This window comes from Penicillium verhagenii, assembly GCF_028828195.1.
Source record: "Penicillium verhagenii strain IBT 33310 chromosome Unknown utg000003l_segment0_segment0, whole genome shotgun sequence".
Classification (NCBI taxonomy): domain Eukaryota; kingdom Fungi; phylum Ascomycota; class Eurotiomycetes; order Eurotiales; family Aspergillaceae; genus Penicillium; species Penicillium verhagenii.
This window is the reverse complement of record NW_026643167.1, coordinates 818,524-831,784: the sequence shown is the minus strand read 5'-3', so window position 1 is coordinate 831,784 and position 13,261 is coordinate 818,524. Positions and strand designations below refer to the sequence as shown.

Here is a 13,261-nt window from a genome sequence, read left to right as displayed (position 1 = left end):
TCATCGGCATTGCCCTAACCAAGTGGGCCCTAGATAAGAGGCGAACTATCAAAAACAAGTCATTGAAAGGGCGTGAGATATTTACCAATTGACTGCATTTGGGACCTGGCGTGTAGTGTGATATGCAGAAAGCTCTATTCGTCAATCGATCTAGATCCTCCATTTAGTAGTTCATGTTTATTGGCTCGATCTGATGGTAAATTTCTCGATTTTCCCATCGGCGAAAGAAAAATTTCTTCGGCCCGACAAAGACAAAGTCCGGGGCAAACCGCAGATGCTCTCTAAGGGATATAAAGGACAAATCACTCTGGTTCTTGTCAATTCTTCTTTTCAAGGTTATCCATTGTCTTATAAACAAATTGAAAAAAATTATTGATCAGTGGTGTACAATCCAGTTCACCCTTGCTTCACACGCCCTGTTAAGAATCAACTTAAACCCACGCCTATAAGTGACTCATACCGGCTCAACCAAATTTGGAGGATTTGTTCCTTCAATCTTTCTTTCTTTTTCTTTACCAAAGACATCAGCCTTGTTTCCAAGAATATAATTGATCCCAGATCAGTCATCTCATCCATAAATTCAGTATGGGTTCCATTGGTCAACACCTTGCCGAGCTTGACGGCTCCAACTTCAACATTACCCGGTCCACCAACCTGCGGGATGTGCCTCTTCCTGGCTCACCAGAAGAGCTGAGCCACTCGTATTGCACTGACCATATGGTCACTGTGCGGTGGACAGCAACAAATGGCTGGGATACACCAGAGGTGAAGCCTTACCAGAATCTGAGCATCCCACCGACAGCTTCGTGCCTTCACTATGCCACAGAGTGTTTCGAGGGTATGAAGGTGTACCGCGGTTATGACGGCAAGCTGCGTCTATTCCGCCCCGACTGCAACGGTGATCGTCTCAACACCAGCTCACAACGGTCGTCCCTACCCGGCTTCAAGTACGACGAGTTGAAGAAGCTGGTAGGCAAATTGATGCAGATTGACGGCTCGCGTATGTCTCACCCTCCCGATCATTTGTTCCCCCCAAGATAAACGAGTGAACGAATGAAATCTGACAATCCATACAGGCTGGCTACCCAAGGAACGTCCGGGCACATTCCTTTATATTCGGCCTACCATCATCGGCAATGGTCCTCACCTTGGCGTCCAAATTCCCAAGGAAGCTCTTCTATTTATCATCGCCGTCCCCTGGCCCGATTTCACCACCATGAAGAAGGAAGGCCAGACCGAGCCCTCAAAGGGACTGAGACTTTACGGCTCCAACCCGGAAACCATCCGCGCCTGGCCAGGCGGCTTTGGATATGCCAAGCTCGGTGCCAATTATGGTCCCTCGCTGCAGGCGCACGGGCAGGCACAGGCATTGGGCTTTGATCAGATTCTCTGGCTATTCGGCGAGGACCGACAAGTGACGGAGGCCGGCGCTAGTAACTTCTTCATTATCTGGCACAATGCCGATACGGGAAAACTGGAGCTTGTGACTGCTCCGCTGGAGAATCAGCTGATTTTGCCTGGCATTACTCGACGTAGTGTCTTGGAGCTGGTCTCTGAAAAGCTTTCTAAGAAGGCAGTGGGCTCTTTGGAGCCGCTGCAGGTTGTTGAACGAACCTTGACTATTGGAGAGATTCAGAAGGCTGCGAATGAGGGTCGAATCGTGGAGTCATTCGTCTCAGGCACTGCTGTAGGTTTTTTTCCACGGAGAGTTTGACTGTCGTTGTGAATTATGGTGGTACTGACGAGAATTTCTAGTATTTCATCACTCCTGTTGCCATGATTCGCAACAACGATACTGATATCAGTACGCTGCGCCCTGATGGCCAGTCTGCAGGCTATGCTGCGCAGATTAAGTTGTGGTTGGAGGCCATCATGTATGGCAAGGAAGAGCACGAATGGGCCTATGTCATTGAACAAGAAGAGAAATAGACAAGTGCTACTACCTGCATGGTTATGAACTAACGTCAAATAGAGGAACACTTTTTGTTTTTTGGAGCTGTGTTTTGAGTTACTTTGGATAGGCTTAACGGGTCCGGTTGAAGGTGCTTGGACTTCGGGGCATCCATCTTTTATCGATGGAATTGTAATATACAAAATTCAAGTTTTAGGTAAATGAATCACAAGAGTTCAAAATGAATTCATAGAATACAGTTCATTCCAGGCAATAAACATGTTTAACATAGTAGATTGGTCAAGTTCGGTGATGCTTCAAATGGTTGGAATATGATGTATCTGGTTGTTTAGCATTGCCGCATAGGTAATATTCATTAGATGATGATAAAATGGGCCTAAAGAGTGGCTTCCTCTGAATCAACAATCATGGGCGCGTACTCGCCAGTCTCTTCGTCCTCGTCATTGTCATCCATGTCTATTTCGACTTCTTCACCGTCTTCCAGTTGAATCATACCACGCTTGACAATACTCTCGTGGGTCAGTTCCCAATCGTACTCCTCTTTCACCCAAACCTCCAATTTCGTAAGCTCCTGCTTCACTAAAAAACCCTTGTCCTCTTCCACGGCTTGGTATACCATTCGACGGAACCTTTTCAGTAAATTCCGGAGGAAAGCACCGCCATCATCCCCGTCCATCTCAAATAATCCACCTTCGACATCGTCGCATCGTTTCAATTGCCGCAATAGCAAAGCCAAAAACTCACTCATGAACCCTTCTTTCTCGACAATAGCCGCACGAGACGTTAACACAAGCCCAAGCAGCCGCTTCCACTGCTGCAAACAAGAATAATTCATCATGGTCAACACCATTAAGAATGTGAATTGTAATTCTCCGAGCAAATGCGTCTCTCCTAAGTCCTCATCTGATACCGATTCCTTTGTAACCGGATCCTGGTACTTGGAGAATCGCTCCATCAACTCCCCTAATGCCCATGACCGATCCTGGGCTGCTTCCGTCCGTTCACGCCCGATAGCGCCCTCTCGCCAGGTTTGTTTCAGGTCGATGGGAAGGAATCCAAACTCCCGTTCCTGTTCACCAATCGTCTCTGGCACGCCGTCCTCTCCCACTTTGCGCGGATCGAGTCCAGGTATATGATCGGCATCGCGATTGGCCGTGCTAGCAGATGTGACCATCCATCGCGGATGCGCATCAACGTCATAATTCGGATTTCCAATCATCCGCGTCAGGACATCAGGAGAGATTCGATCAGTCAGACGCCGCCAATCTCTGCGACCGTTCGCCTCGCTTTCTTCGTCCTCTTCAAGCTGCGCTGCTTCTCCGTCCTTTGTTGCTTCTGCATTGGCCATCATGGACTTGGACACCCGGCTTCGATACCGGAATAAACCTCCACTTTGCCAGATTGTACCTAGATTTGCTTTGTGGCGCATGGCTTCTTGGCAGTCCGTGTCATTGTCGCCCTTTAGTGAGGCGAGGGACTCTGTATCTGTGCTCCATTTCCAGATGTAGATCTCTGGGCCGTTGTTCTGAGCTTTTTTTAACTTGTGTAGTACGACTGCAGAGTCATGGTGCCCATAGCCGATCGCGGTGATATCTCCAATGTAAAACCATGCCCCTGAGCGTAAGGATAGGCTTTCCGTTGTGCTAGTGTAAAGAAAATGCCATCCACTTGGAAGGTCTCTGATTCCGTGGAAATTCGCAGTTGAGTTGAAGGTTATAAGGTCGATGCCGACGAATGTCTTTGGGGGAAAATGAGGAAGGAGGATAGTCGGAGTTGGCTGAACTGGTAAAGACATCTTGAATATGGTATGTTGATGAGGGTTTGGATTCGTTGCGAACAAGGTTTATGTGGTGGTGTCGGCAAAGCCACAGAGTTCGGGCGAATAGGGTGCGATTTCTGAAAGGGCGAGGACTTTCTTTCTCAGACACGAATCATTTTAGATAATAGAAGGAACGTACTAGGAGGCCTCCGTTTTGGTGCTGGGAAAAAAGTTGGGTTGAAAGCTTTGCGAACCAGGCAAGTCGGATACTTTGTTATCAGTTCCACGATAAGGTCCCCGCACGATATCAGCGGGCTTGTCTAGTAACATTATTTTTCTCTTAAGGTCTACAGAGAAGAATGTAAAAAATGTACTATGTTAAACAACCTTTGTCAATGTCAAAGAAAATGCTACGGTGGGCGGGAAAAAAGGACCAGATTACTCAGAAATAGTCAATTGATGTATAGATATCCAAACACAATAGCTAAAACTGAGGACATAATTTTCTTTTCAGGGTATGAAAAAAATTGAAGACCAGGCAATAAGGGCCGTTCTTCCCGTTTATTCCATCCACAGTTGCGAGTAGACCCCGCCGATAGCCACCAATCCAACCACGCAATAGAGACGTAGTAGGAAGGAGAAAGCGTACCTGCACACGTCTACAGACGACGACCACGACGACCACCCTTGCGACGAGTAGAGTCGGAGGGAGTGGGGGTGACGTCCTCAATGCGACCAATGCGCATACCGGCACGGGCAAGGGCACGGAGAGCGGACTGGGCACCGGGACCGGGGGTCTTGGTGCCGTTACCACCAGTGGCACGGATCTTGATGTGGAGGGCGTTGATGCCGAGCTCCTTGCAGCGGACAGCGACGTCCTGAGCAGCCAACATGGCAGCGTAGGGGGAGGACTCGTCACGATCAGCCTTGACCTTCATACCACCGGTAACACGGGTGATAGTTTCACGGCCGCTATAGAGAAGTTGTTAGCCAATCGAACTTTTGAGTGTGAATAATTTCGGATTCCCCGCTATGCGCCTGTTTTCACCAAATTGGCAAAACCAAGAGAGTACTGTGGCTGGGTATTCCTGGAATCTCGCGTGGGTAGCAGACGTACGAAAGATCGGTAACGTGGACGAAGGTATCGTTGAAAGAGGCGAAGATACGGGCAACACCGAAAACGAGCTTGCCTGTATGCGCTGGTTAGAAGCCATGATCCAAAATAGATAACTTGTAATTCTGAATTTTTCAAAGGATTCAACGTACCATCACCGGCGAGGGGGCCGAGGGAGACGTTCTCCTTGGCGGCGGCGGGAGCCTTCTTTTGGGGGGCCATTGCGACTGTGTTGGATGGAGTTGGCGTGGATGGAATACGGAACTGAAAAGAGGAAGAAGAGGAAATCGATGAAAAAAAGTGGATGTGTGCCCTCGGCTTCAAGTTGATGCTGATTGGCTGTTTCCACAGAAGCGGGCAAGCGAGATGCTGACTCAGGTAGCCCCGGTGTCCACGGCTTGCAGTCGGCCCGAAAGGCGGTGAAGACTTAGCTCCATGAGTCTATTTAAATTTTCTTTCGTCGTTTCCGTCCTACTTTTTTCTTATTACTGCAATTCATCCTTCAAACCCCTGCAGATACTGTGAACAATCAGTATCTTGTATTGCGAAGACACTTTCAACCAGTGAACTAACATTTCTCAACTTTATCGACTCTCAAGAGACGCGGTATACTCAATTGAGGTTGCTGTCGTGATCCATTACCAAGATGGGCCGTACCAAGGAAGATGCCTCGATTGGCATCATTGGAATGGGCGACATGGGCAAAATGTACGCCCAGCGCCTCAGTGATGCGGGATGGAGGTAATTACGACCTTGTTTTGTGTTCTCTTGACTGCCGGAGAAACTTCTCATCAGGTAAGCTTCTCCTTTTGCTATCCATTTCTCCCCCTCTTCCCCTACATTCGAATGATGACTTGAGTGCATTTGGCTCGAGTATGGTTCGGTGGTTGCTGCCTAGCCTTTTTGGTCGGCAGTGTACGCTGGACTGTCGATGATGTAAATATCTCGCTACCTTAATTTTTCTTGTCTGAAAGTTCTTTGAACTTATCGAAACTGTTCTACGTTTCTACCTTCACTCAATCGTTTTGAAAACATCTGCTAATCAGTGTATCTGATACAGGGCATCTATTTTGCTACACGACCCTATGACCCTCTCATATGAAACACGATAATACCGGAGTTGCTCAGTTACTAACATCTTATTTTCGTTCTTTATAAAGGATAAACGCCTGTGATAGACCTGAGAATTATGAATCTTTACAAAAAGAATTTGCCTCTCAAGTACGTCTCCCGCTGGGGTCATCTTGCCCAGTCACTCATCGTATATAGCAAAGAGTCACCATTTTCCCCAATGGTCATCTGGTTTCCAGAATTAGCGATTTCATTCTTTACAGTGTAGAAGCCGGTGTGATCGACCGTGTTGTCGCACAGTACGGGCCATGTATGTTTCGGACCCATTTGACCCAAGCCAGCCCAAGGACGACCAGCATGTATCTGACTTGTTGAAATAATAAAGCTACCAAGCAAGGCGCCATCGTTGGTGGCCAAACGTCATGCAAGGCCCCGGAGCTCGCCGCATTTGAAAAGCACCTACCGGCCGATGTAGAGATCGTATCCTGCCACTCGCTGCACGGCCCCAAAGTCAACCCAAAAGGCCAGCCCTTGGTAAGGGTTTCATGCATGCAATCTCAATTTGGGCTAGGCTGGCGCTGACAGCATGTAATCTAGGTTATCATTCAACACCGTGCATCTGACCAAAGCGTCCAATTCGTTGAAGAAATCCTCTCATCGTTCGGATCCAAACATGTGCATCTCACCGGTGAGATGCATGATCGAATTACGGCCGACACTCAAGCCGTTACGCACGCGGCCTTCCTGAGCATGGGCACTGCATGGCAGGCCAACGAACAATTTCCTTGGGAGATGTCGCGGTGGGTTGGTGGTATCGAGAATGTCAAGATCAACATCACCCTGCGCATCTATTCAAACAAATGGCACGTTTATGCCGGTCTCGCCATCCTCAACCCGGCGGCCAAACAGCAGATCCGACAGTATGCCGAGTCTGTAACAGATCTATACAAGTTGATGATTGGGGGGCACCGAGAGGAGCTCAAGCGTCGGGTCAAGGCTGCTGGTGCATACGTGTTCCGGGATGGCACAGAAGGGCAGGATCTCCTGTTGAAGGACGAAGTCCTGGATCGATTTTCTCTGTCCAACCGATCCAGGGAGAAGTCGCCACCAAATAGCCACTTGAGTTTGCTTGCCATTGTGGACTGTTGGTCAAAACTTGGCATTGTACCTTATGATCATATGATCTGCTCCACGCCAGTATGTGTCAAACAACCCCAGGGATTCGTCAACTTTGAAAGAAATTAGTGTTAACAAGCTTGCAGCTCTTCCGTCTCTGGTTGGGTGTGACTGAATATTTGTTCCGCAACTCCGAACTTCTAGAGGAGGCTCTGGACACCGCTATTGATGAGACAACTTTTCGCTCCGATGATTTGGAGTTTACATTTGCTGCACGGGTAAGTCATGGTTATGTTTTAGTGATTTTCAGAAACTTATTTACTAAACGAGGTGGATGTTTAACAGGCCTGGTCTGACTGTGTCTCCTTTGGAGACTTCGAGGTCTACCGCGATCGCTTTGAGCGTATTGCTGATTACTTTGCTCCCCGTTTCCCCGAGGCAGCCACGCTTGGGAATGAGATGATGAAGACTATCCTGGAGAAAACTACAAACAATCCTTGAAATGTTCAAATTTCATATCTATCAAGGGCTACCTCTATGTTTGGAATCCCGGATGGGTCCACGGTTGCAGTTGAATCTCGGGATCCATAATTGTCAAGTTGACTGGTATCAATTGATCAATTGATCGGTGTATGATAGTATGTAGGTAGCTCCACATGTGCACAACATTGAAGCTATGTGGAGGTAATCATTGATTTCTCCACTTGATCAATCTATATAATTAGAGGGTTTCGGGACACTCAAATTTGCGTGCTTGCACAGGCATTTGAACTGCATCCATGGAAGGTTCCAACATTTAAAACCTCTATGTATGAATCTCTTCCATCCTATCTATGGAAGTGCACGTCAACTGGTTGTTTGTTGCAACATTGAAGCACTTAAGTGCTTGAGCGCACAGGTGGTATGTGATTGATAGATTGATGTGGCACATACATACTATTCAAGATGTACATATGTAGTAGGTAGGAAATATTATACATTACTAGTATCAATCTATCAATCTACCAATCCATTTCAAATTTGCTGAGTGTCCTTACCTGGACAAACCTCCTTGGACACCTTCATACATCAACACAATGTACATATATGTAAACATTTGAATAGTTAGCAGGTAATGTATGTTGACACATGGAAACAATCAAACACAGAGAGACATCAATTGATAACGACTGAAATACCAAGGCACTCTAGTTCTGAAGTCTAAGAGTACTACTCTGATCATTTTGACAATTTCATCAATTTCATCAATGTGGATCATTTTTTCAATTTCGTGTCTTGAATGTAGCGTTTAATTGATGCACAGGCCAGAGCCGATAACGCCTTAGTCATCCGTGTATTTTGTCGCTGAACCGACCCGAGTGGGACAATCAAGAGTCCTAGAAGCGATCGTCTATTTAAGACGTGACCTTTTGTTTCTTATATTACAGTTTGTGGTTATGGCAAATGCAGGTGCTCTGTGATCATCAGAATTACGACCCGTGACTGTGCGGAGACTCTCCCCCTCCCTTACGATTTCGCTTCCCCGTATCCCCAAACCCTTGCGCCGCGACTCGACCTCTCCAAACCGAACCTCAATGCAGCCCCTCGACATTCGGGATATTTGTCACAGGTGATAGATTGCCCCCGTGGCTAGATGGAGCTCTATGGCTTCCGGACACACTTCAGCGTTCTCCGCGTCAACCCAGCACCGCACCTTAGGTGATGGTCGCTCGTCATTTAGCCAAGATGGCGGTTCTGCAGATGGGAGTTACGTTGATGGAGCTGCCCGATCGGTCCGCAATGGACGATCAGGATCTGGTGGCAGTATTTCGACAGCTCCTCGCGGAGCATCCCTGGCTCCCTCCTTTGGCGGACCAGGCAGTTTCAGTGCAGAGCTCAAGAGCATGAACTCCCGAAGCGTGACCCCCCGTCCCGATGGCACATATACAAGACGAGCCAGTAGATCGATCGGTGAAGATGATTTACCCACAACCGAGGAACGCCAAGCTATCATTCGAGATAAAATTGCGAAAGAAATGAAGATTAAAACTGGGACGGAAAACATGCTGGAGGCGTTGTACGCAAAGCCTCCTAAACAGACCAAAGAACAACGTCTACGGGTGGAGTCGGAGCTGAGCTCATCCAACCGAAAATTGGCCGAATTACAACATGAGCTGGAAGAGGAGCTGTTACGTGCGCAGGCGCCGTCCAGCACTCCCCCGCGCAGTCGTCTTTCGAGCCTTTTTAGAGGAAGCCCTATGCGCTCCCCAACCCGCAACCATATTCTCAACTCTGCTGGGCCTCTCGATGAAGACCGACAACAGGACGACGAAGGCGAGATCGAATCTCCCACATACGTTCTCACGGAGACGCTGCAGGCCCTCGAAATTGAGGGAATGTCGCCTGATTTCTATGTAGAGCGCGCAAACAGCCTGGTCGAGCTATTCAAACGATATCCAACACTGAAGTATGATCTCGCGTGGTCTGTATTTGGGCTACGTGTTCAAGTCATGCTTCTTGGTGATAGCAAAGAAGTGGTTGCTGCAGGCTATCGGTTGACTCGCTACGCCATTGCGGATCGGAAATCACTTCAAACCATTCGAGCACTGCATACAGACGAACTTGTTATATTGTCATTAGTCAAGGAGAGCAAAGCAAGCATCGAAAGGGAACAAGCTTTGAAGTTTGTGAGAGCTTTCCTCGATGTGAAGGACGGCGTCAAGGAAATATCCCGTGCCATTGTGAGGACAATCGTTTCCATTGCAGAGCATCATGATGACCGTTTGCGAAACATATCTATTATGACTCTGGCAGAGATGCTGGTCAAAGATCCTGAACTTGTAGCCTCCGCAGGCGGATTTGCTGCTCTGCATGATGCTTTGTCCGAAGGCACATTTGGTGCTTCCGAGAGCTTGATCTCAAGTTTCTTGCATGTCCTTGATACTCCACGCAGTCGAAAGTACCTGCAAGGCTGCGAATTAGAAGCCGTCCTAGCACCTTTCACTGATTCAGTCGCTGATTCCTTGCGCAATGGCCGGTTAAAATCTGCCGCCCGAGCAATCGCCGCAATGCTCAAAACCTGGCCCGGTTTAGTGATTCTGGCAAGACACCAGGCGAAGCCATTGCGGTCTCTCCTTGAATCGCTTCAGTATCCTGACCCCCAAGCTCGCGACCTCATCATGGAATTGCTATTCGATGCCCTGCGAATAAAGCCCCCATCCTGGTCATCTTCCTTTCTTGCGGGGAGAAGACTCACCACTTATGGACGTGTATCAAATCTCCGCTCTGATAACGAATCCAAGCATCCGCGCGGCTTTGCCGATAGCACTTCCAACAGGTTCGACCTGACGGCACATTTTTCTACCCTTATCTTAGCAGCATTGGTTGCAGCAGGCTTACCGAAGGTAAGAAAATGAAGACTTGTGAAATGGACAATGTCAATGAAGCTGACTGGTTACAGGCACTCTCGGATCTGATTGAGGATGAAACCGATCCTTCACTCAGGCGTAAAGCGACCCTCCTATTAACTGAAGTTCTTAAACTGGCCCATCACTCCCTACCAGTCACTGTCAGCGCCAACTTGCAAGTTCTTCCACACTTGCTTCCAGCTGCCATACAATTCGAGACAGAAAACCACGATGTTTCGACCTCAACCATCTTCCAAATCGAAAGCATCAATAGAACACTGGCACGTTCTGGAGCCGCTCCCAATGGGGTGGGACGTTACAATGTGGATACCGACATATCGACTTCTTTGCTACCCAGTGAGCAGGGTAAAGATAAACTAACCTACTCCATGGATGAGACTCAATTCCGCAATGCAATTTTGGAAACTCATGTCTTGAATACGGTCAATTATATCAAGTGGAAATGGGATCTCATTCATCGGCTTGTTGAAGGCCCTCTCACAAATCCAAAGCGAATGGATGAGGCGATCAAGGGCTCCAAGTTCATGAAACGACTTGTTGGATTTTACCGACCCTTCAAGTATCGGTATTCCATGGTCCCGAACACCAAGCCCAATCAGCGCTACGTTCGAACCGGCTGTGCCTTGATGCGCACCCTTGTTCAAACTCCAGAGGGGACCAAGTACTTAGCTGAGAACAAGTTCCTCCGGCAAGTTGCGGAGTGTCTGGCACAGTTGGATCGCATGAGTGGATTGACTTCCGCCTCCCCGTTATTTTCACGGGAGCAAATGGGTAACACCCTGAGCGGGGGATATTTCGCAATGCTAGGAACTTTGAGTGCTGATGCAAATGGCCTCCTGATGATGGAACGATGGCACATGTTGAACATGTTCTACCACATCATTGAATTGCGAGATCGCAATGACCTCATTCAGACCCTCTTGGGAAACATGGACTATTGCCGTGAAAGCCATCTCAGAGTTATGCTTTCCAAAGCGCTCACAATTGGTTCAAAGGAGATCCGCATCTTTGCCACAAGGCTCCTTCGAAAATATGCGGTCGGCGATGTCACTGTATCTCCCCACGTGGCAATTGGCAATGCCGAATGGGTAGTCAAGCTTCTTGTGACTCAATTATATGACCCCGATGTCACTGTGTGCCAGGTTGCGGTAAAAATCCTTGAGGAGGCATGCAATCAACGAGACTATCTTGAGTTTGTTGTGAAGTGTCGACCGTCTCTGGATCATCTGGGTGAAATTGGCGCCCCACTCCTCTTGCGATTTTTGTCAACCTCTGTTGGCTACCATTATCTCGATGGCCTAGATTATATAACACAGGAGATGGATGACTGGTTCCTCGGCCGAAATGATTCTTATGTTGGCCTGGTGGAGGCGGCCTTGTCCCGGGCCTATGTTGATCAACCACGTCGCAATAGCTTTGCACCAGAGGATTTGGTTGACATGCAAGACATCGGAGTAGTGCCGCCTCATTTCTACCGAGAACTTGCACGAACAGCAGAAGGTTGTCGACTTCTGGAGCAATCCGGTCATTTCAATGAATTTGCTTGGACAATTCGTGATTTCCGCCTCGACGAGGAAGACCACGAGGCACTTCTCAAAGTGAAGGGATGTCTATGGGCAGTTGGAAATGTCGGTTCCATGGAGCTGGGTGCCCAGTTCCTTGAAGCAGAGATTGTACAACGTATTGTGACTATTGCGGAAACTGCCGGAGTTTTGACTATGCGAGGCACTGCCTTTTTCGTCCTTGGCCTGATTTCTCGCAGCCGACAAGGGCTTAAGGTGCTTCGGGGCATGGGATGGGATTCAGCCATCGACCAAGAAGGCGATTCGCTTGGTCTCTGTCTTCCTGCTGACTTCCGCAAACTTTTTTTGGTAAGTATGCGACGCTCTTATTATGTTGACTCACTGCTTACCAGCGTAGATTTCTTTCCCTGGCTACAATTCCGAGGCGAAACGTACTCCACAAGAAAAGTTGAAGGAGGCCACCACCGATTCAGACGTTACAAACCAAAAAATCTTGAAGCTTATCGTCGACATGGGCAATACTGTTTTATCCAAACGATCTGCATCGGACCTACACGGGTAATTCATCATTTGTATTTTTGCCAGAGAGTAACTGCTAACCAGGATTCAATTAGTATGAAATCTAAGCAACCCGAACGATTCCACCAAGTGCACCTTTTCCGAAAGGCGCTTTGCATTCTTGAAAGCCATCACTTCCGTTTACCAGCGCGACGGTTTGCTCTCGATCTTTTCGATAAGAGTATCATGAGGCGTATAGTTCTCGAAGAAGATTCTGGGTCGGATTCGGACTCCTCCACATAGTGCTCAGCATATTCAAATAATACAACGAGGGAGGTTTGAAAATTCGTTAGCAGCGTTTGCGGCCCCTCTGCTGGTTTCTTCCCAAGTTCTTTCAAATGTTCCCATGGGTCCTACTTTTGATACAATGCGTGGCGCTTGCGTCAGTGATCTAGTATACACATCTCCAATCTATCATAAGCGCCGAAGGCCTTGGAAGGATTGAGCCATGACTTGCTTGTTTTTTTTTTTTTTCCCTTTCTTCTTCTTTTTCTCTTCTTTTCGTTTCTGCTCTCTGCATTTTTGCTGTTTGGCGGCGGACTGACTTTGGAAATGAGACACGAAACGATATCAATTGCATGGTCTGCGTTACACGAGCATTTGTCTGGTTTTTTATCCCCTCTCTCCCTATTTACCAGTCTACTAGTAGTCTATGTAGTTAGACAATTCTCAGGACAAACTGCCTAGGTATGACACTGGTCTTTTGGAGTAGATCAAACCGCATTATAAAAACACGTGAAATATAGAAAATAGAATGAACATGGATTCTCAGGTTCAACTTCTACCTCGCAAAAGCAAGAT

At 47.8% G+C, this 13,261-nt stretch overlaps 5 protein-coding genes across 5 annotated transcripts; 3 read left to right on the top strand and 2 right to left on the bottom strand.

The window, feature by feature from the left end:
* Positions 1-585: 585 nt before the first annotated feature.
* On the top strand, positions 586-1,929 carry N7466_001707 (branched-chain amino acid aminotransferase, cytosolic; the record flags this gene model as incomplete). Its single annotated transcript, XM_057161105.1, has 3 exons — positions 586-1,000; positions 1,077-1,687; positions 1,756-1,929. 3 exons carry the CDS (start codon positions 586-588, stop codon positions 1,927-1,929), a joined length of 1,200 nt encoding a protein of 399 aa, XP_057024390.1.
* Positions 1,930-2,288: 359 nt separating this feature from the next.
* Positions 2,289-3,707, bottom strand: N7466_001706 (AAR2 splicing factor family protein; the record flags this gene model as incomplete). Its single annotated transcript, XM_057161104.1, has 1 exon — positions 2,289-3,707. One exon carries the CDS (start codon positions 3,705-3,707, stop codon positions 2,289-2,291), a length of 1,419 nt encoding a protein of 472 aa, XP_057024389.1.
* Positions 3,708-4,330: 623 nt separating this feature from the next.
* N7466_001705 (40S ribosomal protein uS11) lies at positions 4,331-5,007 on the bottom strand (the record flags this gene model as incomplete). Its single annotated transcript, XM_057161103.1, has 3 exons — positions 4,331-4,643; positions 4,789-4,861; positions 4,938-5,007. The coding sequence occupies 3 exons, from the start codon at positions 5,005-5,007 to the stop codon at positions 4,331-4,333; spliced, it is 456 nt and encodes a 151-aa protein (XP_057024388.1).
* A 424-nt stretch (positions 5,008-5,431) lies between these two features.
* Positions 5,432-7,473, top strand: N7466_001704 (prephenate dehydrogenase (NADP(+)); the record flags this gene model as incomplete). The annotated part of the gene is made up of 7 exons (XM_057161102.1): positions 5,432-5,526; positions 5,946-6,006; positions 6,055-6,166; positions 6,242-6,390; positions 6,454-7,053; positions 7,119-7,250; positions 7,318-7,473. 7 exons carry the CDS (start codon positions 5,432-5,434, stop codon positions 7,471-7,473), a joined length of 1,305 nt encoding a protein of 434 aa, XP_057024387.1.
* Positions 7,474-8,615: 1,142 nt separating this feature from the next.
* On the top strand, positions 8,616-12,703 carry N7466_001703 (putative cytosolic regulator Pianissimo; the record flags this gene model as incomplete). Its single annotated transcript, XM_057161101.1, has 4 exons — positions 8,616-10,355; positions 10,412-12,250; positions 12,300-12,460; positions 12,517-12,703. 4 exons carry the CDS (start codon positions 8,616-8,618, stop codon positions 12,701-12,703), a joined length of 3,927 nt encoding a protein of 1,308 aa, XP_057024386.1.
* Between the last annotated feature and the right edge of the window lie 558 nt (positions 12,704-13,261).